This window comes from Bombina bombina, chromosome 1 (genome assembly GCF_027579735.1).
Source record: "Bombina bombina isolate aBomBom1 chromosome 1, aBomBom1.pri, whole genome shotgun sequence".
Taxonomy (NCBI): domain Eukaryota; kingdom Metazoa; phylum Chordata; class Amphibia; order Anura; family Bombinatoridae; genus Bombina; species Bombina bombina.
Window position 1 is genome coordinate 1,150,405,287 of NC_069499.1, and position 25,614 is coordinate 1,150,430,900.

The 25,614-nt window shown below is 37.7% G+C and overlaps 1 protein-coding gene across 1 annotated transcript in view; it reads left to right on the plus strand.

Moving 5' to 3' along the window:
• The first annotated feature begins 1,568 nt into the window (after nucleotides 1-1,568).
• The window catches only part of LOC128641670 (membrane primary amine oxidase-like), a 29,575-nt gene continuing 5,529 nt past the window's right edge, over nucleotides 1,569-25,614 (plus strand). The window contains exon 1 of the mRNA XM_053694205.1: nucleotides 1,569-3,212. Within this exon, the coding sequence (XP_053550180.1) occupies nucleotides 1,631-3,212 (1,582 nt within the window). The 5' untranslated portion in view covers nucleotides 1,569-1,630. The remainder of the gene's footprint in view (nucleotides 3,213-25,614) is intronic.

The window sequence follows — 25,614 nt, forward strand, 5'->3', positions numbered from 1 at the left end:
AGAAAACCACATGCATCCGAAAATATAGGTGATTTAAAGCGTGCCTCCTGCTTACTTCACTCTATGGAGCGAAGCGCCCCTTTCCAGCGAGGTACATTACTTTCAATAGGAGACTTGCAGGGACTGCCTCTTTTTTACGATAATTCCACCAGGACAGCCCCTGCAAGGGTCAGCGAGAAAAACCTTGTCTGATCTGGCGAGGTTTAGATAATCTGCCCCTTAGTGATGGAGAAACACTGAGTTTTCATCTGCTACTTATAGCTACTTTATCAGCTGCTCAGTCAAGCCTGCCGAGTCTCAGAATAGTGGCGTAGGATAGGAATACATTCTGTGCAGCAGAAAATGTAAGCCAGGGCAATAAATATATTTATTAAAGGCACAACAAAGTCAAATTAAACTTTTATTATTCAGATAAAGCATGCAATTTTAAACAACTGTACGGTTCATTTCTATTATCTAATTTGCTTAATTTTCTTGGTATCATTTTATGAAAAGCATACCTAGGTAGGCTCAGGAGCAGAGTGCACTATCATTTGCCGTCCGGCATACGCTGTCGGTATTTAACATTCTGGTGAACTGCTTGTGCAATGCCGCCCCTGCAGATTCGCGGCCAATCAGCCGCTAGCAGGGGGTGCCAATCAACCTGATCGTATACGATTGATGTCCGCCGCCTCAGAGGAGGCATACGAGTTAATGAGCAGCGGTCTTAACTCCCGAAGGCTCTCGCAGAAACAGGGGTATACGGCCCCATTCAGGCCGTGATAAATCGGCCCCTATGTATTTACTGGTAACTGCACCTATATGCCTCTTGTCATTGGAACTCCTGATGCTAGCACCCTGTATTACACTGCTGCTCCTTCAACAAAGGATGCTAAAAGAATACAGCAAAATTTATAATAGACGTAAACTGGAAGGTTGTTTATAATGGAATGTTCTATGTATCCCCTGTTGGGGGGCACAACGGGTGCCAGCAATTATGCAGGTCCCCCTTTTGTGCCTCTCAAGCATAAAACTATTTATTTTTCCTTGGAACAGAAACATCTATTTTCCAAAATGAAAAAAATCTACACACAGTTTAAAATATCCTCTTTAGATGCAACATAAAGGGATATCATAGCCTTAAGAATGTCATATGTATAGATATATTACTTTACAAGGATCCCCTCTCTATACCACTACAGCATTAAATAGGAAATAATCAAATGAAATGTATGCATAATGTGTATGGAATGTTTGCTTTTAAGACTATTTTTAACTTCTTTTTATTATTATTATTTGTTTAACATACAGTAGCAGTAATTAATAAAGCCTGCGGTCTATTAGGAATATAGTGATAATACAAATTAAATGGAAGCAAGATGTATTTACATTATGTTATTGACATGCAGAGAACTTCTCATTATGTGACTAAAAATCCTGGAAGTTTAGGAGTTAACTATTCAACAAAATAGAACAGCATATAGTGCTTTCCTACAACATCCAAACACATCCCTCCCCCTCTTAGGATGTTTCATATTTCCTTTTCAACAAGTTAAATAGGCTACAAGTAGGTTGAGAAATTATTTCTGTGCCAAGATCTGGGACTTCAAACATTTTCAGAAAAGAGGAGAAGAGACATCGACAGCCAAAGATGTATACAAAATGTTTTACTGTAATTATGGTGGTAGCTTTTGCAGTAATTGTAGCCTTGGTGTGTGTGCTGCTGCTAGGTTCTAAAACAAAGACTTGTAACTTTGAAAGTCTGAATCCTCCTCTAATGAAACACGATGACCAGAGCTTGGTATTTGCAGATTTGACACCTCATGAAATTACAGAAGTGGTAGATTACCTGAATAGGAACCTCAAGGTGAATTTAGTGAGCATCTCCAAAGCTAATCCTGATTCCAACAGCATATATTCAGTGCAATTGCAACTTCCCAAGAAACAAGATGTTTTGCTATATTTAGATCACGGCAAACCAAAACCTCCAAGAGAGGCTTTAGTGGTTGTTTATTTTGGAAACAATAAGGATCCTGAAATTAAAGAATTTGTGGTGGGACCTCTCCCCAACCCAACTAACTTTAAAGATGTTACTCAAGAGAAATACAAAAACAAACTTCCTTATTACCGTCGGCCAGTAATAGGCAATGAGTATGGTCAGGTGCACACCTATATGTTGAAAAAGGAGTTTCCAAATGCACCAACGTTCCTAAAGGACATTTTAAATTATGATTACTCAGATGCTAAATTTTTATCTGCTTTGACTTCAGCCCCTCGAGGATATAAATCTGGAGACAGAAGTACCTGGTATGGTCTTTTCTTTAACATACCAGGCAGTGGTTACTATGTGCATCCAATAGGATTGGAAGTTTTGATGAATCATAAAAACCTTAATGTCAGTAAATGGAGTGTAGAGCAAATTTTTTATAATGGGCAATTCTTTAAAAACTTTGCTGAATTAGAGGGCAAATACTTAAAAGGTGAAGTAAAAATTGTAAAAATGAGAAAGCCTGGCCCTGAAGAAAATATTGCTTCTCTAAAACCCCCGAAAAGTACTGTGACTGATATACCCATGCAATATGAGCCTAAAGGTCCACGTTACAGTGTAAAAAACAACCAGGTTTTATACCAGCACTGGAGTTTAGCTTTTGGAGTCAATGTAAATTCAGGTCTTAGGTTATTTGATATTAAATTCAAGGGAGAGAGAATAGTGTATGAACTGAGTATCCAAGAAGCCATTTCAATATATGGTTCCAATTCCCCAGCAGGGATGTTAACAAGATACATGGATAGCAACTTTGGGATCGGCCGCTTTGTCTTTCAGCTTGTGCGTGGCATTGACTGTCCATACTTTGCTACCTATATAGACACCTATCACATGCTTGACTCGGATACCTGGGTACAAAACAAAGACTCCATTTGCGTCTTTGAACTCAACTCTGGCCTTCCTTTGAGGCGTCATTTCTCAAGCTTAGAATCATTTTATTATGGGGGCTTGGCCAACACTGTTCTGGTTATAAGAGCCATTTCTACTCTAGGAAACTATGATTATGTGTTTGATTTCATATTTTATCAAAATGGTGCTATTGAGACCAAAGTCCATGCAACAGGCTATATCAGCTCATCTTTCTATATGGAAGGGGGAACAGATTATGGAAATAGAGTGGGACCACATACGTTGGGGACCATCCATACCCACTTTATCAATTACAAAGTGGACCTGGATGTTGGAGGTAAGTCATTAGCACATTTGCCAAACTACAAAATAATACATTTATTGTCTTGCAGGAGCTCATATATAGTCAAAAAAGCTCCGACATTTGCTGTTGTACAACACTTCTCAAACCTGCTCCTTAGATACTTCAGCATATTAAAATATAAAGGAATCAATAATTGTGCAGATTTTAGTGACATATTTGTTTTATTGATTAAACTGAATTTGCTCAAGTAATGTTAATGCTATTCTTTAAATTGTTCTGCCTGAGGTTAATTAAATTATTAGTAAATTTATGGTACCCCATAAAGCTGATTCACCAAAGTGTGAGGTAAAGTGGAAAGTTTTTGAAATGCTTATTGAAACTAGCTGCCTGAGAACTGGAATTTAAAGAATCCTGGTGTTTGATCATGTTGTTTTTACATATTTTAAATAAAACCATTAAAGTAGTTCTACTAAATTAATCCTATTTAAATCCTACAGTAAAATATAAATCAGATAAATCTTAAAGAGGATACTATGTACATTGTGGGAGAACGAAGAGAAAGGATGTACAAAACCCCCCAAAAACAAACATAGTTGCAAAAAAAAAAAAAAGGTTAGTAGTAATAAAAATTATTAATTTAAAATGTTGTAGAAACACAGTTAAAACGCCCTGCAGAGGTGGGACTTTATATATGTTGACTACAATGCAAGGCTTTATAGCAGATAAGTAAACTGGAAGAGTATGTGCCCCACTTTTTCTTAACCAGCAAAAAAAAGTAAAGTTTAATTTGCTTCTCATTGTATCAATGGAAAAAGAAAACAATGAGGATAAAAGGATTGGACAGAGTGTTCTATTTTGTGCTGCTAAAATGATATAGTCACTGAGTAAAAGCACTATATGGGCTAGATTACAAGTGGTGTGCTATTTAGTGTTCAGATAGCTCCCAGTAGTGCACTTTCTCTTCGTCAACAAAGAATACTAAGATAATTAAGCAAATTATATAATAGAAGTAAAGGGAAAGTTGTTTAAAATTGTAATCTCTATCTGAATCATGCAAGGGAAATGTTGGGTTTCGTGTCCCTTTAATTAATGAAGGCCTCTTGTGGAATGTTATATTGTCTAAGGTGTGTACCAGTATTGTACAGACCCATGAAATATCGCCTGTATTTGCTATGGGATTAAGAAAATACATATGTTTGCTGTCTGTGAGCTTAAGAGACTGGGAAAATTCTGAATGACCATTTTTAATTTCTCTTTACTACTATTTACTCAATAACATAAATAGATAAAGATCTAGTCTGGATTTTTATATTGCTTAATGTGTGCAGTTCTAGCAAACTTTTTATGTTAAATAAGATATATGGAGCAATTTGACTTTGAGTTTAACAAGAAGGGAAATCCCTCTTAGAAATTTTGTGTCAATATTGTCCCTAAAACGATAAATACCTACCAATACAGTAATTGGTGCTGATGTTATATGCAGAGGGACTAGTATTTTTTTAAAGAATGTGTATTTTGGTGAAAAGATTGCATTTCTTAGAAAATAGATTGTGTGATATAGGGGGAAAATGCATAAACAATAAATAAATTAATTGCATGTTTATCCAAAAATAAAAATACATTTAAGGCAAGGAGTTAAAAGAAAGCTGAATTAGTGCTGAAAACAAATTTAGTTTTGCTGTATACATATATATCTGTATTCAGGTCCAAATGGATACATAGCAAACTTAAAGGGACAGTAAAGTCAAAACTAAATATTCATTATTCAGACAGAATATCCCGCATAAAGTATTAACAAACACCTAAACCGCAAACCCCCACATTGCAAAAGAATAAAATAATTAACCCCTAATCCGCAAAGAACATAATTAAAATATTAACCCCTTAACCGCCAACCCCTCACATCGCAATAAACCTAATTAACCTATTAACCCCTAAACCGACAAACCCCCACATTGCAATAAACCTAATTAACCCATTAACCCCTAAACCACAAACCCCTCACAACGCAAATAACTAATTTAATTACTAAGCCCCCTAACCTAACACCCCCTAAATTAACCCCAATACTAAGTTACACTTAAAGGGACGCAATACTAATTTACACTTAAAGGGACGCTGAAGCCAAATTTTTTTCTTTGTGATTCAGATAGAGCATGCACTTTTAAGCAACTTTCTAATTTACTCCTATTATCAATTTTTCTTCGTTCTCTTGCTATCTTTATTTGAAAAAGAAGGCATCTAAGCAGGGTTTTTTTGGTTCAATACTCTGGACAGCACTTTTTTATGGGTGGATGAATTTATCCACCAATCAGCAAGAACAACCCATGTTGTTCACCAAAAATGGGCCAGCATCTAAACGTACATTCTTGCATTTCAGATAAAGATACCAAGAGAATTAAGAAAATTTGATAATAGGAGTAAATTAGAACATTGCTTAAAATGTCATGCTCTATCTGAACCATGAAAGAAAAAATTTGGGTTCAGTGTCCCTTTAAATAAAACCTAAAATTAAATTACAAAAAAATTCTAAAATTACAAAAAATAAAAAACTCTAAAATTACAGAAAAAAATAAACAAAATTATCAAAAATAAACAAATTAAACCTAATCCCTATGAAAATAACCCCCCCAAAATAAAAACACCCCCTAAACTAAACTACCAATAGCCCTTAAAAGAGCCTTTTGTAGGACATTGCCCTAAGTTAAACAGCTCTTTTACATTTAAAATTACTAAATCTCCCCTAACAGTAAAATCCCCACCCACCAAACCCCCCAAAATAAATAAAAACTAACACTAAAAAAACCTAACACATTGCCCCTAAATGAGCATTTATATGGGCATTGCCCTTAAAAGGGCATTCAGCTCTTTTGCTGCCCTTAAAAAGGCATTCAGCTCTTTTCCAGCCCATTAAATCCCTAATCTTAAAAATAAAAAAAAACCTAAATAAAAAAAAATCCAAACACTAAGCCTCAAATAGGTACTCGCTGTTCCTGAAGTCCGGTGAAGGTCTTCTAGGAGGCTCCATCATCTTCTATCTTCATCCGGAGTGAAGGCGGCGTGTAGCTGGCTTCCCTGATGCGTTGATCCTCAGCGGCGGTCCTCGGTGGCGGCGGTCCTCAGCGGCGTGGAGGCTCCTCTCCATGCGATCGTCCGTCGCACACTGAAGATTGAGGTACCTTGCATTCCAATAGGATGAGAGCTACTGAAATCTTATTGGCTGATTTGAACAGCCAATAGGATTTCAGTAGCTCTAATCCTATTGGCTGATTTCAAAATTTCAACCAATAGGAATGCAAGGTACCCCAAATTGATTTTGGTACCTTGCATTTAATCTTTAGTGTAGGACGGACATCGGATTAAGAGGAGCCTCCATGCCGCCGAGAACCGCAGCTGAGGATCCACGCATCGGGGAGGACAGCTCTGTGCTGCTGCTGAGGATCCACAGCTCCGCACCTCCGCTCCGCACCTCCGCTCTGCACCGTCTTAAACCCGGATGAAGATAGAAGATGATGGATCCGCCTGGAAGAAGACCTTCTCTGCTAGACTTCAGGAACGGTGAGTACCTATTTGAAGCTTAGTGTTAAGATTGTTTTTTATTTTTAAGAGTAGGGATTTAATGGGCTGGAAAAGAGCTGATTGCCCTTTTTTTTAACAATAGTGTTTATTGTTTTAAAAAAATACAAGCGTTACACTAATATCAATATCTTTTGGTAACATGAAAACTGTGAGAAAGGGGAAGGGGAAGGAAGAAGGGAAAAAAAGGGAAAGAGTAAGGGACAATGGAAATGGAAAATCATGGTATACATTTATGGTTAACTCAGCCATAGGTATCATATGTGGTATGTGGGGAAAGGTCCAATGATTATTATTAGGGGTCATCAATCTGTATGATCCATTAAAGTCCATGAGTGATTGCCCTTTTAAGAGCAGTAAAAGAGCTGAATGCCCTTTTAAGGGCAATGCCCATACAAATGCCCCTTTAGGTTTTTTGTGATAGTTTTTTTTATTTTGGGGGGGTTTGGTGGATGGGGTTTACTGTTAGGGGGTAATTGGTCATTTGTTTAGGTAAAAGAGCTGTTTAACTTAGGGCAATGCCCTACAAAAACCATTTTAAGGACTATTTGTAGTTTAGTATTAGATCAGGGGGTGTTTTTATTTTGGGGGGATTTTTTATTTTTATAGGGGTATTAGTTTAGGTATACATTTTTTATTTTGGATAGCTTTGTTTATTTTTTTCTGTAATTTTCCATTTTTTATTTTTTGTAATTTTAGCTTTTTGGGTTGTAGTTTTTTTTTATATATAGACTGCGTCTGGGCAGGCTTATAGCCTAGTGTTGTCTAATTTGCTTTGATCTCCTGGTATCTCCCAGTGGTTCATTAATGCTCCTTCAGCAAATGATATCAAGAGAATGAAGACAATTTCATGTTAGAAGTAAACTGAAAACTTTTTTAAAATTGTATCTGAATCATAAAATTAAAATCTTGGGTTTCATGTTACTAAGTGATTGTAAAGTTTAATGAATATCTGCTCAGTATCTAAAAATACTTTTAAAAACAGTGATGCTTTTATTCATTAAACTTTACAATGAAGCTTTTTTTAAAAAAATACTTAGCTTTCTTTATGGAAACAGACCGGCGATCCTGCTGTAGTTAGCACAGTGTTGACGAATGCGGCCTCCTCCAATCATTGCGTGCCCCCTTTGGCATCCAGCCAGTGGGGCCACGCAAAGATTGGAGAAGCCGGATTCGTCTTCGATCTGCTAACTACAGCATGAGCAGCAGGCAGAGGATCGCAGGTCTGTTTTCCATAAAGAAAGGCAAGTATTTTTTTAAAAAAAAGCTTCATTGTAAAGTTGAAGCCCTTAACGACCAGTGCCGTACCCTGTACAGGGTACGATGCTGCTGTCCTGGGCCTCTCTCTGCCATGATCTCGCTAAAAATAGCAAGATTGTGCTATTTCTGCATGCCCAACGCTACAGAAAAAAATAATCCTTCAGAGCAGCAGGGAAGGAGGGAGGAGGGGAAATATACAGTGGAGGTGGGATTAGAGGGTGGGAAAGCGATATGAGAGGGGTGTAAATAAGTTAAGGGGCAACAACACTACAGAAAAAAATTGTAGTTTTTTTTTTTAACTTAATAAAATTGCCAAATTTTGGAAAACTGGGTACTGGCAGACAGCTGCCAGTACCTAAGATGGCAGATCTATTTAGAGGGGGAAAGAGTTAGAGAGCTTTTTGGGAGGGATCAGGGAGGTGGAAAGGTAAGGGGGTAATCCTACACTTAAGAAAATATTAATAAGAAAAAATAATAATAATAATAATAAAAAACACTTGAAACTGCATACTGGCAGACTGTTTGCCAGTACTTAAAGGGACATGAAACCCAATTTTTTTCTTTCATGATTTAGAAAGAGCATACAATTATAAACAACTTTCTAATTTACTTATATTATCTATTTTGCTTCATTCGCTTGATATTCTTTGCTGAAAAGCATATCTGGATATGCTTAGTAGCTGCTGATTGGTAGCTGCACATAGATGCCTCCTGTGATTGGTTCACCGTGTGCATCGCTATTTCTTCATTAAAGTATATCTAAAGAATGAAGCAAACTAGGTAATAGAAGTAAATTGGAATGTTGTTTAAAATTATATTCTCTACCTTAATCATGAAAGAAAATGTTTGGGTATAGTGTCCCTTTAAGATGGGGTGACCAATGAGGGGGGGGAGAGCTGTTTGAGAGGGATGAGGGAGGTATCAGGGGATTGCAAAGTGTCAGGTGGGAGGCTAAGCTCTACACTAAAGCTAAAATTAACCTTACAAGCTACCTATTTAACCCATTCACTGCTGGGAATATTAAAAGTAAGGTGTGCAGCTGCAATTAGCGGCCTTCTAATTAGCAAAAAGCAATGCAAAGCAATATATGTCTACTATTTCTGAACAAAGGGGATCCCAGAGAAGCATTTACAACCATGTGTGCCATGATTGCACAAGCTGTTTGTAAATAATTTCAGTGAGAAACCTAAAGTTTGTGAAAAGTTAATGATTTTTAATTATCTTTTTTGGGCCTAGATTAATACTTTGGGTTGTCTACTAAAAAAAAAAAAAAAATACATAGTTTTGAGCTGTAAATAAAAAAAAATCAAGGCTCTATTTATGTTTAAATGGAGTGATGGCAAAAATTCTAAAAATGCTCTGGTCTTTTGGGGAAGTTTTACTCTGAAATGCCCGGTCCTTAAGGGGTTAATGAATAAAAGTGCCCATGTTTTTAAGAGTATTTTTAGATACTGGGCACTTATTCATTAAACTTTACAATCACTTTAAGAAAAACTGTCTGGCCTCCAGCGGTTGCAAAATTTCTCAAACCCCTAGCCTTTAAGGCATTAAAATGTATTAAAGTGACAGTCTACACCTGGGGCGCGATCCGATATACGGAGCAGGAAAACCTGCACCGCCTGTAGTTTCAGCTCGCAACTCGAGCTATCTTATATACAGCGCCGTCAGATGCTAAAGTGCCGTAAGTCTGACAAACTAGCGATGTCCAGAAATCTGCGTAAGTACAAATTTCTGGAGTCGCCAGTGACTTACGGCACTTTAGAAACTGCCGTCACCTACAAAAACTGACTATGTTATAAAATCACCCGTAACTGTCTAACATGCCTCCCAAACATTGCCCGACACTAATACCCCTCTATCCGCAATCCCCCCTCTCACTCCTAACAATAAATGATTTAACCCCTAAACAGCCACTCCCGGACCCCGCCGCCACCTATATTATATGTAGTGATGTCGCAAACTGTTCGCCGGAGAACAGTTCCCGGCGATCTTAGCTTGTTCGCGTTCACCGCAGCGGGCGAACATATGCGATGTTCGATCTGCCCCCTATTCGTCATCATTGAGGAAACTTTGACCCTGTATCTCACAGTCTGCAGACACATTTCAGCCAATCAGCAGCAGACACTCCCTCCCAGACCCTCCCAGCTCCTGGGCAGCAGCCATTTTAGATTCATTAAGATCCTGCATTCTTAGTGAGAGGAGGTTTAGTGGTGCTGCTGGTGATTTTATAGGGAAATAGATAGCTAGGCTAGTGTATTCAGTGTCCACTACAGTCCTGAAGGACTCATCTAATCTCTGCTGTAAGGACAGCACCCCAAAAAGCCCTTTTTAGGGCTAGAACTTCAGCCCAAAAAGCCCCTTTGTAGGGCTAGAACTTCAGTCGTTTTTTTTTTGTTTTTTTTTGTAATTTTATTTGCATTTGCCTGCCTGTCAGCCTGTGTGTGAGGCTCACAGCATATACTGTGATTAATTCTTCTGTGCCACCACTGATATCTGGTTAACATTAGTGTAAATTTTCCATCAGGCCTGTGTGTCAGGCCCACATCATATACTATGATTAATAGCTCTGTTTTCCACCACTTATATCTGGTGTAACATTAGTGTAAATGTTTTTTAAAAAAACATTTTACATCAGTCTGCTATTGTTATTTAATTTTAGTTGCCAGGACAGCGTGCCACTAGTGCCAGCCTGTGTAAGGGCCTAAGGAAACATTAGTGTAAATTAAAAAAAAAAAACTTTTACATCAGTCTGCTATTGTTATTTAATTTTAGTTGCCAGGCCAGCATGCCACTAGTGCCAGCCTGTGTAAGGGCCTAAGGAAACATTAGTGTAAATTTAAAAAAAAAACTTTTACATCAGTCTGCTATTGTTATTTAATTTTAGTTGCCAGGCCAGCGTGCCACTAGGAATGTTAGGTGATTTAGGCCCTTTATGGCTTAAAACCAGACTCTGCATCAACTATTTAATTTTCCATAGGAGTTTTGCCATGGATCCCCCTCCGGCATGCCACAGTCCAGGTGTTAGTCCCCTTGATACAACTTTTCCATCACTATTGTGGCCAGAAAGAGTCCCTGTGGGTTTTAAAATTCGCCTGCCCATTGAAGTCAATGGCGGTTCGCCCGGTTCGCCGGTTCGCGGACATTTGCGGAAGTTTGCGTTCGCCGCTCGCGAACGCAAAATTTTAGGTTCTCGACATCACTAATTATATGTATTACCCCCTAATCTGACCCCCCTACACCGTCGCCAGCTACATTAAATGTTTTACCCCCTAATATGATCCCCCTACACCGCCGCCACCTATTTAAACTATATTAACCCCTAATGTGAGCCCCCTACACCTCCGCCACCTATATTATATGTACTACCCCCTAATCTGACCCCCCTTACACCGCCGCCACTTATATTAAATTTATTAACCCCTAATCTAATCCCCCTATACCGCCGCCACCTATATTAAATTTATTAACCCCTAAAATACTAAAATTTCCCTACCACTAAACCTAAGTCTAACCCTACAAATAGCCCTGAAAAGGGCTTTTTGCGTGGCATTGCCCCAAAGTAACCAGCTCTATTACCAGCCCTTAAAAGGGCCTTTTGCGGGGCATTGCCCCAAAGTAACCAGCTCTATTACCAGCCCTTAAAAGGGCTTTTTGCGGGGCATTGTCGCAAAGTAATCAGCTCTTTTACCTGTAATCTAATCCCCCTACACCACCACCACCTATATTAAATATATTAACCCCTAATATAATCCCCCTACACCGCTGCCACCTATATTAAATATATTAACCCCTAATCTGACCCCCCTACACCGCCACCACCTATATTAACTATATTAACCCTAATTATATTAGAGTTAATATAGTTAATATACACCTAGATTTAGAGTTCTGCGTTAGCCGTCAAAAGCAGCGTTAAGGGGTCCTAACGCAGCTTTTGGCCGCCCGCTGGTATTTAGAGTCAGGCAGGAAAGGGTCTAACACTCACTTTCAAGCCTTGACTTTTCCATACCGCAGATCCCCTTACGCCAATTGCGTATCCTATCTTTCAATGGGATCTATCTAACGCTGGTATTTAGAGTCTTGGCTGAAGTGAGCATTAGAGCCTCTACCGACAAGACTCCTACCGCCAAAAAAAGTCAGTAGTTAAGAGTTTTATGGGCTAACGCCGGTTTATAAAGCTCTTAACTACTGTGCTCTAAAGTACACTAACACCCATAAACTACCTATGTACCCCTAAACCGAGGTCCCCCACATCGCTGCCACTATAATAAATATTTTTAACCCCTAATCTGCCGACCGCACATCACCGCCACCTACATTATGCCTATGAACCCCTAATCTGCTGCCCCTAACATCGCCGACACCTACATAATATTTATTAACCCCTAATCTGCCCCCCAACGTCGCCGCTACCTACCTACACTTATTAACCCCTAATCTGCCGACCGGACCTCGCCGCTACTATAATAAATGTATTAACCCCTAAACCGCCGCACTCCTGCCTCGCAAACCCTATAATAAATAGTATTAACCCCTAATCTGCCCTCCCTAACATCGCCGCCACCTAACTTCAAGTATTAACCCCTAATCTGCCGACCGGATATCGCTGCTACTATAATAAATGTATTAACCCCTAAAGCTAAGTCTAACCCTAACCCTAACACCCCCCTAAATTAAATATAATTTTAATCTAACAAAATAAATTAAATCTTATTAACTAAATTATTCCTATTTAAAACTAAATACTTACCTGTAAAATAAACCCTAATATAGCTACAATATAACTAATAATTATATTTGTAGCTATTTTAGGATTTATATTTATTTTACAGGCAACTTTGTATTTATTTTAACTAGGTACAATAGCTATTAAATAGTTATTAACTATTTAATAGATACCTAGTTAAAATAATTACAAAATTACCTGTAAAATAAATCCTAACCTAAGTTACAATTAAACCTAAAACTACACTATCAATAAATTAATTAAATAAATTACCTACAATTACATACAATTAAACAAACTAAACTAAATTACAAAAACAAACAAACACTAAATTACAAAAAATAAAAAACGATTACAAGAATATTAGGCTAATTACACCTACTCTAAGCCCCCTAATAAAATAAAAAAGCCCCCAAAATAATAAAGGTCCCTACCCTATTCTAAATTAAAAAGATAGAAGATGCCGCTTGGATGAAGATGTCTGCCTGTCTGGATGTCCTCTTCTGCCCGGATAGGATGAAGATTTCTGCCGGTCTGGATGTCCTCTTCTGCCCCATCGGATGAAGACTTCGTCCCGGCTGGGTGAAGACGACTCAAGGTAGGGAGATCTTCAGGGGGGTAGTGTTAGGTTTATTTAAGGGGGGTTTGGGTTAGAGTATGGGTATGTGGGTGGGGGGTTTTAATGTTGGGGGGGGGTTGTATTTTTTTTTTACAGGCAAAAGTGCTGATTACTTTGGCATGCCCCTCAAAAAGCCCTTTTAAGGGCTTTTAAAAGAGCTGGTTACTTTTTAATTTAGAATAGGGTAGGGACCTTTATTATTTTGGGGAGATTTTTTATTTTATTAGGGGGCTTAGAGTAGGTGTAATTAGCCTAATATTCTTGTAATCTTTTTTTATTTTTTGTAATTTAGTGTTTTTTTTTTTTTGTAATTTAGTTTAGTTTATTTAATTATATGTAATTGTAGGTAATTTATTTAATTCATTTATTGATAGTGTAGTGTTAGGTTTAATTGTAATTTAGTTTAGGATTTATTTTACAGGTAATTTTGTAATTATTTCAACTAGGTATCTATTAAATAGTTAATAACTATTTAATAGCTATTGTACCTAGCTAAAATAAATACAAAGTTGCCTGTAAAATAAATATAAATCCTAAAATAGCTACAATATAATTATTCGTTATATTGTAGCTATATTAGGGTTTATTTTACAGGTAAGTATTTAGTTTTAAATAGGAATACATTAGTTAATAAGATTTAATTTATTTCATTAGATTAAAATTATATTTAATTTAGGAGGGTGTTAGGGTTAGGGTTAGACTTAGCTTTAGGGGTTAATACAGGGAGTGCAGAATTATTAGGCAAATTAGTATTTTGACCACATCATCCTCTTTATGCATGTTGTCTTACTCCAAGCTGTATAGGCTCGAAAGCCTACTACCAATTAAGCATATTAGGTGATGTGCATCTCTGTAATGAGAAGGGGTGTGGTCTAATGACATCAACACCCTATATCAGGTGTGCATAATTATTAGGCAACTTCCTTTCCTTTGGCAAAATGGGTCAAAAGTAGGACTTGACAGGCTCAGAAAAGTCAAAAATAGTGAGATATCTTGCAGAGGGATGCAGCACTCTTAAAATTGCAAAGCTTCTGAAGCGTGATCATCGAACAATCAAGCGTTTCATTCAAAATAGTCAACAGGGTCGCAAGAAGTGTGTGGAAAAACCAAGGCGCAAAATAACTGCCCATGAACTGAGAAAAGTCAAGCGTGCACCTGCCAAGATGCCACTTGCCACCAGTTTGGCCATATTTCAGAGCTGCAACATCACTGGAGTGCCCAAAAGCACAAGGTGTGCAATACTCAGAGACATGGCCAAGGTAAGAAAGGCTGAAAGACGACCACCACTGAACAAGACACACAAGCTGAAACTTCAAGACTGGGCCAAGAAATATCTCAAGACTGATTTTTCTAAGGTTTTATGGACTGATGAAATGAGAGTGAGTCTTGATGGGCCAGATGGATAGGCCCGTGGCTGGATTGGTAAAGGGCAGAGAGCTCCAGTCCGACTCAGACGTCAGCAAGGTGGAGGTGGAGTACTGGTTTGGGCTGGTATCATCAAAGATGAGCTTGTGGGGCCTTTTCGGGTTGAGGATGGAGTCAAGCTCAACTCCCAGTCCTACTGCCAGTTTCTGGAAGACACCTTCTTCAAGCAGTGGTACAGGAAGAAGTCTGCATCCTTCAAGAAAAACATGATTTTCATGCAGGACAATGCTCCATCACACGCGTCCAAGTACTCCACAGCGTGGCTGGCAAGAAAGGGTATAAAAGAAGAAAATCTAATGACATGGCCTCCTTGTTCACCTGATCTGAACCCCATTGAGAACCTGTGGTCCATCATCAAATGTGAGATTTACAAGGAGGGAAAACAGTACACCTCTCTGAACAGTGTCTGGGAGGCTGTGGTTGCTGCTGCACGCAATGTTGATGGTGAACAGATCAAAACACTGACAGAATCCATGGATGGCAGGCTTTTGAGTGTCCTTGCAAAGAAAGGTGGCTATATTGGTCACTGATTTGTTTTTGTTTTGTTTTTGAATGTCAGAAATGTATATTTGTGAATGTTGAGATGTTATATTGGTTTCACTGGTAAAAATAAATAATTGAAATGGGTATATATTTGTTTTTTGTTAAGTTGCCTAATAATTATGCACAGTAATAGTCACCTGCACACACAGATATCCCCCTAAAATAGCTATAACTAAAAACAAACTAAAAACTACTTCCAAAACTATTCAGCTTTGATATTAATGAGTTTTTTAGGTTCATTGAGAACATGGTTGTTGTTCAATAATAAAATTAATCCTCAAAAATACAACTTGCCTAATAATTCTGCACTCCCTGTATATTTATTAGAGTAGCGGCGAGGTCCGGTCGGCAGATTAGGGGTTAATACTTGAAGTTAGGTGGCAGCAACGTTGGGGGTGGGCAGATTAGGGGTTAATACTATTTATTATAGGGTTTGTGAGGCGGGAGTGCGGCGGTTTAGGGGTTAATAACTTTATTAGAGTAGCGGCACGGTCCGGTCGGCAGATTAGGGGTTAATAAGTGTAGGTAGGTAGTGGCGATGTTGGGGTGGGGCAGATTAGGGGTTAATAAATATAATGTAGGTGTCGGCGATGTTAGGGGTAGCAGATTAGGGGTACATAGGTATAATGTAGATTGCTGCGGTGTACGGAGCGGCAGATTAGGGGTTAATAATATAATGCAGGTGTCAGCGATAGCGGGGGCGGCAGATTGGGGTTAATAAGTGTAAGGTTAGGGGTGTTTAGACTCGGGGTTCATGTTAGGGTGTTAGGTGCAGAATTAGAAACTCTTTCCCCGTAGGAAACAATGGGGCTGCGTTGGGAGCTTAACGCTGCTTTTTTGCAGGTGTTAGGTTTTTTTCATCCAAAACTGCCCCATTGTTTCCTATGGGGGAATCGTGCACAAGCACGTTTTGCCATTTTACCGCTACCGTAAGCAACGCTGGTATTGAGGGTTGAAGTGGCGGTAAATTCGGCTCAGCGCACCCTTTTTGGAGCCTAACGCAGCCCCTCAGACAACTCTCAATAACAGCGTTGTTTTAAGGGTGCGTTGGGAAAAAAATCTGTGTTAGCTACGCGGGTCTTTACCGACAAAACTCTAAATCTTGGCGATAGTTATTATATTATATATATTAACTATATTAACCCTAATTATATTAGGGTTAATATAGTTAATATAGTTATTATATTATATATATTAACTATATTAACCCTATCTAACTCTAACACCCCTAACTAAATTATTATTGAAATAAATCTAAATAATATTAATAATATTAACTAAATTATTCCTATTTAAAACTAAATACTTACCTATAAAATAAACCCTAAGATAGCTACAATATAATTAATAAATACATTGTAGCTATTTTAGGGTTTATATTTATTTTACAGGTAACTTGGTATTTATTTTAACTAGGTTACAATAGCTATTACATAGTTAATAACTATTTAATAGCTACTTAGTTAAAATAATTACCAATTTACCTGTGAAATAAATCCTAACCTAAGTTACAAATACACCTACACTATCAATAAATTAATTAAATAAACTACAAATATCTAAACTAAAATACAATTAAATACACTAAACTAAATTACAAAAAACAAACAAACACTAAATTACAAAAAATAAAAAAAGATTACAAGAATTTTAAGATAATTACACCTATTCTAAGCCCCCTAATAAAATAACAAAGCCCCTCAAAATAAAAAAATTTCCCTACCCTAATCTAAATTACAAAAGTAATCAGCTCTATTACCAGCCCTTAAAAGGGCATTTTGTGGGGCATTGCGCCAAAGTAATCGGCTCTTTTACCTGTAAAAAAAAAGAACACCCCCCCATTACAACCCACCAACCACATACCCCTACTCTAACCCACCAATCCCCCCTTAAAAAAACCTAAGTCTAACCCCCAAGTGCTCCTTACCTGTCCTAAAGACCGGCGGAGAAGGTCCTGTTCCAGGCGGAGAAGTCTTCTTCCCGGCGGCGACCTCTTCTTCTTCCAGGATCCAGCCGGCACGGAGCGGAGGAGTTGAAGACCGATGACCGCGGAGCTGAAGACCGTCCATGGGGAACTGAAGACCGGTGATTCAGTGTACGGCGGCGATCGTATGAAGAGGATCTTCCACGCTCCGGCTCCGGTCTTCAGTTCCAGCATCGCCGATCTTCAGTTCCAGCATCGCCGGTCTTCAGTTCCAGGTGGACGGTCTTCAGCTGCGCAGTCATTGGTCTTCAACACCTCCGCTCCGTGCCGGCTGGATCCTGGAAGAAGAAGAGGTCGCCGCCTGGAAGAAGACTTCTCCGCCTGGAACAGGACCTTCTCCGCCGGTCTTCAGGACAGGTAAGGAGCACTTGGGGGTTAGACTTAGGTTTTTTAAAGGGGGGATTGGGTGGGTTAGAGTAGGGGTATGTGGGTGGTGGGTTGTAATGGGGGGGTTGTTTTTTTTTTACAGGTAAAAGAGCTGATTACTTTGGGGCAATGCCCCACAAAAGGCCCTTTTAAGGGCTGGTAATAGAGCTGATTACTTTTGGAATTTAGATTAGGGTAGGCAAAAATGTTTATTTTGGGGAGCTTTGTTATTTTATTAGGGGGCTTAGAATAGGTGTAATTAGCTTAAAATTCTTGTAATCTTTTTTTATTTTTTGTAATTTAGTGTCTTTTTTTTTTGTAATTTAGTTTAGTGTATTTAATTGTATTATAGTTTAGATATTTGTAGTTTAATTAATTTATTGATAGTGTAGGTGTATTTGTAACTTAGGTTAGGATTTATTTTACAGGTAAATTGGTAATTATTTTAACTAGGTAGCTATTAAATAGTTATTAACTATTTAATAGCTATTGTACCTAGTTAAAATAAATACCAAGTTACCTGTAAAATAAATATAAACCCTAAAATAGCTACAATGTAATTATTAATTATATTGTAACTATCTTAGGGTTTATTTTATAGGTAAGTATTTAGTTTTAAATAGGAATAATTTAGTTAATATTATTAATATTATTTAGATTTATTTCAATAATAATTAAGTTAGGGGTGTTAGAGTTAGATAGGGTTAATATAGTTAATATATATAATATATATTAACTATATTAACCCTAATATAATTAGGGTTAATATATTTAATATAGGTGGCGGCGTGTAGGGGGATTAGATTAGGGGGTAATACATTTAATATAGATGGCGGCGGTGTAGGGGGATTAGATTACAGGTAAAAGAGCTGATTACTTTGTGACAATGGCCCGCAAAAGGCCCTTTTAAGGGCTGGTAATAGAGCTGGTTACTTTGGGGCAATGCCACGCTAAAGGCCCTTTTCAGGGCTATTAGTAGGGTTAGACTTATATTTAGTGGTAGGGAAATTTTTGCATTTTAGGGGTTAATAAATTTAATATAGGTGGCGGCAGTATAGGGGGATTAGATTAGGGGCTAATAATTTTAATATAGGTGGCGGCAGTGTAGGGGGATTAGATTAGGGGGTAATACATTTATTATAGGTGGCGGCGGTGTAGGGGGGTCAGATTACAGGTAAAAGAGCTGATTACTTTGTGACAATGCCCCGCAAAAAGCCCTTTTAAGGGCTGGTAATAGAGCTGGTTACTTTGGGGCAATGCCCCGCAAAAGGCCCTTTTAAGGGCTGGTAATAGAGCTGGTTACTTTGGGGCAATGCTACGCAAAAAGCCCTTTTCAGGGCTATTTGTAATTTAGTTTAGGGTAGGAACATTTTAGTATTTTAGGGGGTAATACATTTGTTATAGGTGGCGGCGGTGTAGGGGGATTAGATTAGGGGTTAATACATTTAATATAGGTGGCGGTGGTGTAGGGGGATTAGGTTAGGGGTTAATACATTTAATATAGGTGGCGGCGATGTAGGGGGATTAGATTAGGGGGTAATATAGTTAAAATAGGTGGCGGTGGGGTAGGGGCTCACATTAGGTGGTAATAATTTTAATATAGATGGCGGCGGTGTAGGGGGATTACATTAGGGGTAAATAATTTTAATGTAGGTGGCGACGGTGTAGGGGGATCACATTAGGGGGTTAGACATTTAATGTAGGTGGCGGCGGGGTCTGGGAGCCGCGGTTTAGGGGTTAAACACTTTATTAGGGATTGCGGCGGGGGATCGCGGTTGACAGGTAGATAGACATTGCTCATGCGTTAGGTGTTAGGTTTTATTTTGCAGCCAGTTTAGGGAGCTACGGGGCTCCAATACTCAGCGTAAGGCTTACTACGCCTGCAATTTGTGGCGAGGTGAAAATGGAGTAAGATTTCTCAATTTTCGCCACGTAAGTCCTTACGCTGCATATTGGATACCAAACTGCGCTGGTTTGGTATACCTGTCTATGGGCCAAAAAACTACGGCCGAAGGCAGAAATATACGAGCGTAACTTCTATGTTATGCCGTATATGTGATACCAAACCAGCGCAAAATTTGGCATTGCCGGCTTTTGCGGGCAACGATTTATATCGGATCGCGGCCCAGAATTTTTTTTTTTTAAAAGATAGATTATCCCTTTATTACCCATTCCCCAGTTTTGCATAACCAACACAGTTATATTAATATACTTTTAACCTCTGTGATTATCTTGTATCTAAGCCTCTGCAAACTGCCCCTTTATTTCAGTTCTTTTGACAGACTTGCAGTTTAGCCAATCAGTGCCTGCTCCCAGATAACTTCACGTGTACGAGCACAGTGTTATCTATATGAAACACGTGAACTAACACCCTTTAGTGGTGAAAAACTGTTAAAATGCATTCTGAAAAGAGGTGGCCTTCAAGGTCTAAGAAATTAGCATATGAACCTCCTAGGTTAAGCTTTTAACTAAGAATACCAAGAGAACAAAGCAAAATTGGTGATAAAAGTAAATTGGAAAATTGTTTAAAATTACATGCTCTATCTGAATCATGAAAGTTTATTTTGGCCTAGACTGTCCCTTTAAATACCATTTACAGTATCTCTATCTATCTATGTCACATTTTTTAGATATTGCTGTAGTTCTGACACGTTTTCTTATGTATTTTTAGGTCTATTATAATATTTTGTAAGTACAGGTAGCCCTCAGTTTACTCCGGGGTTAATTTCCAGGAGGAATGTTTGTAAATCAAAACCGTTGTAAATTGAAACCCAGTTCATAATGTAAGTCAATGGGAAGTGAGGGAGTTAGGTTCCAGGCCCCTCTCAAAAATTGTCATAAGTAACACCTAATACATTATTTTTAAAGCTTTGAAATGAAGACTTTAAATTCAAAACAGCATTATAAACCTAATAATATAGATTGTATCATCATCAAACTAAGTTTAATGAATAAAAATATTTGCTAACAGCACCTAATTAAATAATCACACAACAGACTGCATCATCATCAAACTAAGTTTAATGAACAAAAACGTTTTTTTACTTTACTTAATCAGTTCTCTGCATTGTTAGCATGTTAGTTAGATAATATTGGGTCTGCACTTATTCTATGCATTTCAATCTGCAGTGATTAATAAGCAGTTAGGCACCCTCACCTTAAGCAGCTGGACAGGAAGATAATAGGGAAGTGGCTGATAAAACTTGTTGCTCGATAGCTAATGTCTGCTCTGTGTACGCAGATCAATTTCAGGCTCTTAAAGGGACATGAAACCCAAAAAAATTATTTCATGATTCAGATAGAGAATATAATTTTAAACAACTTTCTAATTTACTTCTATTACCTAATCTGGTTCATTATCTTGGTATCATTTGTTGAAGGAGCAACAATGCACAAATGGTTTCTAACTGAACACATGGGGGGAGCCAATCACAATCAGTATATAAACACAAAGGAAGATTGATATAGAGAATATAAAAAATTCCCAAAGTATGCAATTAAAGCACTCTAGGCCCTAAGGAACAGAAATTCCCAACAGGATTTTAAAATATAACCTTTATTAATTTTAAAGTATAAAAAAACAAAATTGTTTGGTTAATTAACACACAATTAAAATACACTCCAGTACCTGGATCAATGTAATGGGTTGTATACTAGATCACAAAATATAATAATTCGGCCTGTATAGATTAACAGTTACTGTGATCTAAATTATAACCAATTTAGGTTGCTTTCTAATGCTAAACTATAGTGATGTGTAGTGCTTAAGAGCTAGAATCCTGACTCAATTCTCAGTAACAAAGTAAACCAAATATCAGCTCAAATATGCTCACGGAAAATATAATGGTTGAGTATAATGTTAAAATTAGTTGAAATCGGTTTTGAACACACATGTGTATTCAAGAAAGATGTTCATGTGGTATATATGTATATAACCCCCTGTTGTATATATATTAATACCATCAAGATTATATACAGAATGGTAGTACTTAAATTAAATTTAGCACATAGTATACACTTATTATATGTATATATTCTCCTTTCCACAATAATGATACATCTAAATTCATCAGTAGTTGGTATACCAACGGTCGTGTTAGATCTAATATCAAACCATAATGTTTATATGTGTGAATATGTCCATAAACATATTTACTAAGTGTAATGTCCATTCCAGTTCTGGGTTAATAAAATCAGACACCTTGTTATTTTATAAGCTTTAATAATCTTAATTTCAGCATACGTGGTGGTCAATTCCCTCCTTGTGATTAATGTTAAACCAGGGATAGGCACAGACAAAGGCTGTGGCGAACATTTTCCATAGTACAGACCTTAATGAAGGACACCAAGGTACATTTGAAATTAAAAACATTATTTTATAGTGCTTGGTGTTATTATATTGATACAGATACCACTGATTCTATAACCAGCCCTCCTCTGGCTATACCCATGTGCCAGTGTCCCTACTGTGTCATTATATAGCGCTAGGTGTTATTATACTGATGCAGATACCACTGACCCTATAACCTACCCTTGTCTGGCTATATGCATGTGCCAGTGTCACTACTGTGTCATTATATAGTGCTGGGTGTTATTATACTGATGCAGATACCACTGATTTTATAACCAGCCCTCCTCTGTCTATACTCATGTGCCAGTGTCACTACTGTGTCATTATATAGCGCTGGGTGTTATTATACTGATGCAGATACCACTGACCCTATAACCAACCCTCCTCTGGCTATACCCATGTACCAGTGTCACTACTGTGTCATTATATAGCACTGGGTGTTATTATACTGATGCAGATAGTACTGACCCTATAACCAACGCTTGTCTGGCTATACGCATGTGCCAGTGTCACTACTGTGTCTTTCTATAGAGCTGGGTGTTATTATACAGATGCAGATGCACATCCAGTATTTCACTCAGGCTTTAGTTATTCCATAACTTATAACTCAATATCGCTAGCAGTCTCTTGACAAACCACTAACTTCATTCACACTAGATATTTTTTTTTATTCCTATTATTCAATCAAAACATAAGGTTGTGGCGGACACTGCAAGGGCTACTCACGAACACCAGTGTCAGTGTACGGACACCTTGCCTATCCCTGGTTAAACACTGTATAATGTCATCCAGATCTTTATGACATCATCATTACAACATCAATGAGACCCATATATTCTGGTTACCTAATTACAGTTTACCGTAAATACCGCGGCTATATTCATATAATATGACTTGGGCTGCATATGATTAATTGATGTGACTTATGATATGGTCAGATATTTATATACCTTCAGTGTATCACTGTATAACATATCTTTGCAGTCTAAGTTCTGGATAGCCGCTGGTGATGAGTGAATTGTCACAAAGTTAGAGTATCTTATATATTGAACTATAGTAACATCACAGTAAGAGTATCTATATATTTTTTGTATAATAAGCGGTTAGTATTAATGTGCTTTCTGCGAATAGCTCGCATATAATAGGGAGTTAGTACTGATGTGCTTACTGAGAATAGCTCGTATTCCCTAAATGAATACTACAGCCACGTCACGAGCAATGTAAATTATGCTCAATTAAAAGAGCTGATGTCAAGTGACAATACTAAGTATAATTACCACAATAACTACGTTACTGTAAATATTTCAACTGGTCTTATTGATTTAACATCAGAACAGTTGGTATTAGCACGGCGTTTCTACTGCTAGTGATATAGTGCAGCCAACGCTGCAATGATAAAGTGGTCAGACTAGCAGTCACTATCCACAAATTTGGTTTAGACCGCAATCGTGCAGGTAATTCTAGCGGTTAGACTAAGTCTGGCACAACCCAGACTATATACTTAATCTATTATAATTAGTTAGTAGCCTAATAGTTCCATTGTACTCAATATCTTGGCCGCTATATTAAATTAGTTGTCTGAACAATTGACATGAGTATAGCGTTTCCACTGCTAGTGCTAGTGCAGCCTGTGCTGCAATAATAAAGTGGTCAAAACAGTGATCTTTATCTTTCGGTTTGGTAAGGACCACAATCATTCAGATAATTTTAGCAACTAGACTAAGTCTGGCACAACCCAGACTGTGAACATAATTAATTATAATAAGTTAGCAACATAATAGCTACATTGATGTAACTTTTACAGCTGATATTATTTTTCAGGTAATACAAGCAGTTAAGGTAGGTCTGGCCCAACCCAGACAGAGCAAGTAATTAACTATAATGCATTAGTAGCAAGAGCAACTCATGGATTCAAGCTACCGGGCAATTTAAAAATACACAAAAATAGAGTGTGAACTAGTTCACCACTCTCCCCTGACGCGTTTCGCCCTATTGGGCTTTATCAAAGGCCACTGTTTTGACCACTTTATTATTGCAGCACAGGCTGCACTAGCACTAGCAGTGGAAACGCTATACTCATGTCAATTGTTCAGACAACTAATTTAATATAGCGGCCAAGATATTGAGTACAATGGAACTATTAGGATACTAACTAATTATAATAGATTATGTATATAGTCTGGGTTGTGCCAGACTTAGTCTAACCGCTACAATTACCTGCACAATTGCGGCCTAAACCTAATTTGTGGATAGTGACTGATAGTCTGACCACTTTATCATTGCAGCGTTGGCTGCACTATATCACTAGCAGTAGAAACGCCATGCTAATACCAACTGTTCTGATGTTAAATCAATAAGACCAGTTGAAATATTTACAGTAACGTAGTTATTGTGGTAATTATACTTAGTATTGTCACTTGGCATCAGCTCTTTTATTTGAGCATAATTTACATTGCTCGTGACGTGGCTGTAGTATTCATTTAGGGAATACAAGCTATTCGCAGTAAGCACATCAGTACTAACTCCCTATTATATGCGAGCTATTCGCAGAAAGCACATTAATACTAACCGCTTATTATACAAAAAATATATAGATACTCTTACTGTGATGATACTATAGTTCAATATATAAGATACTCTAACTTTGTGACAATTCACTCATCACCAGCGGCTATCCAGAACTTAGACTGCAAAGATATGTTATACAGTGATACACTGAAGGTATATAAATATCTGACCATATCATAAGTCACATCAATTAATCATATGCAGCACAAGTCATATTATAGCCGCGGTATTTACGGTAAACTGTAATTAGGTAACCAGAATATATGGGTCTCATTGATGTTGTAATGATGATGTCATCAAGATCTGGATGACAGTATACAGTATCTGCATCAGTATAATAACACCTAGCGCTATATAATGACACAGTAGTAGCCAGAGGAGGGCTGGTTATAGAATCAGTGGTATCTGTATCAATATAATAACACCAAGTACTATAAAATAATGTTTTTAATTTCAAATGTACCTTGGTGTCCTTCATTAAGGTCTGTACTATGGAAAATGTTCGCCACAGCCTTTGTCTGTGCCTATCCCTGGTTTAACATTAATCACAAGGAGGGAATTGACCACCACGTATGCTGAAATTAAGATTATTAAAGCTTATAAAATAACAAGGTGTCTGATTTTATTAACCCATAACTGGAATGGACATTACACTTAGTAAATATGTTTATGGACATATTCACACATATAAACATTATGGCAGGGGCGTATTTAGGTTTTGTGCTGCCCTAGGCACTCAAAATTCTGCTGCCCCCCCACCCCACCCCAGGTTTAAGGCCTTTTTTTAGACATAATATTTTTGGGGCAGGGTGTAAAAAATAAAAAATAAAATGTCTTTTTAAGTAGATTTTCACCAGGGCTTGCATTCACTCTGGTCACACACACACACACACACACACACACACACATATATATTAAGACAATATTTTGCAAGTCAGATGATTAAAGTGTTTATATCAGAAAAAAATATCCTTCACTGTATGATAGTTTGTCAGTAGGTAGTTGTTTAACCTTAAA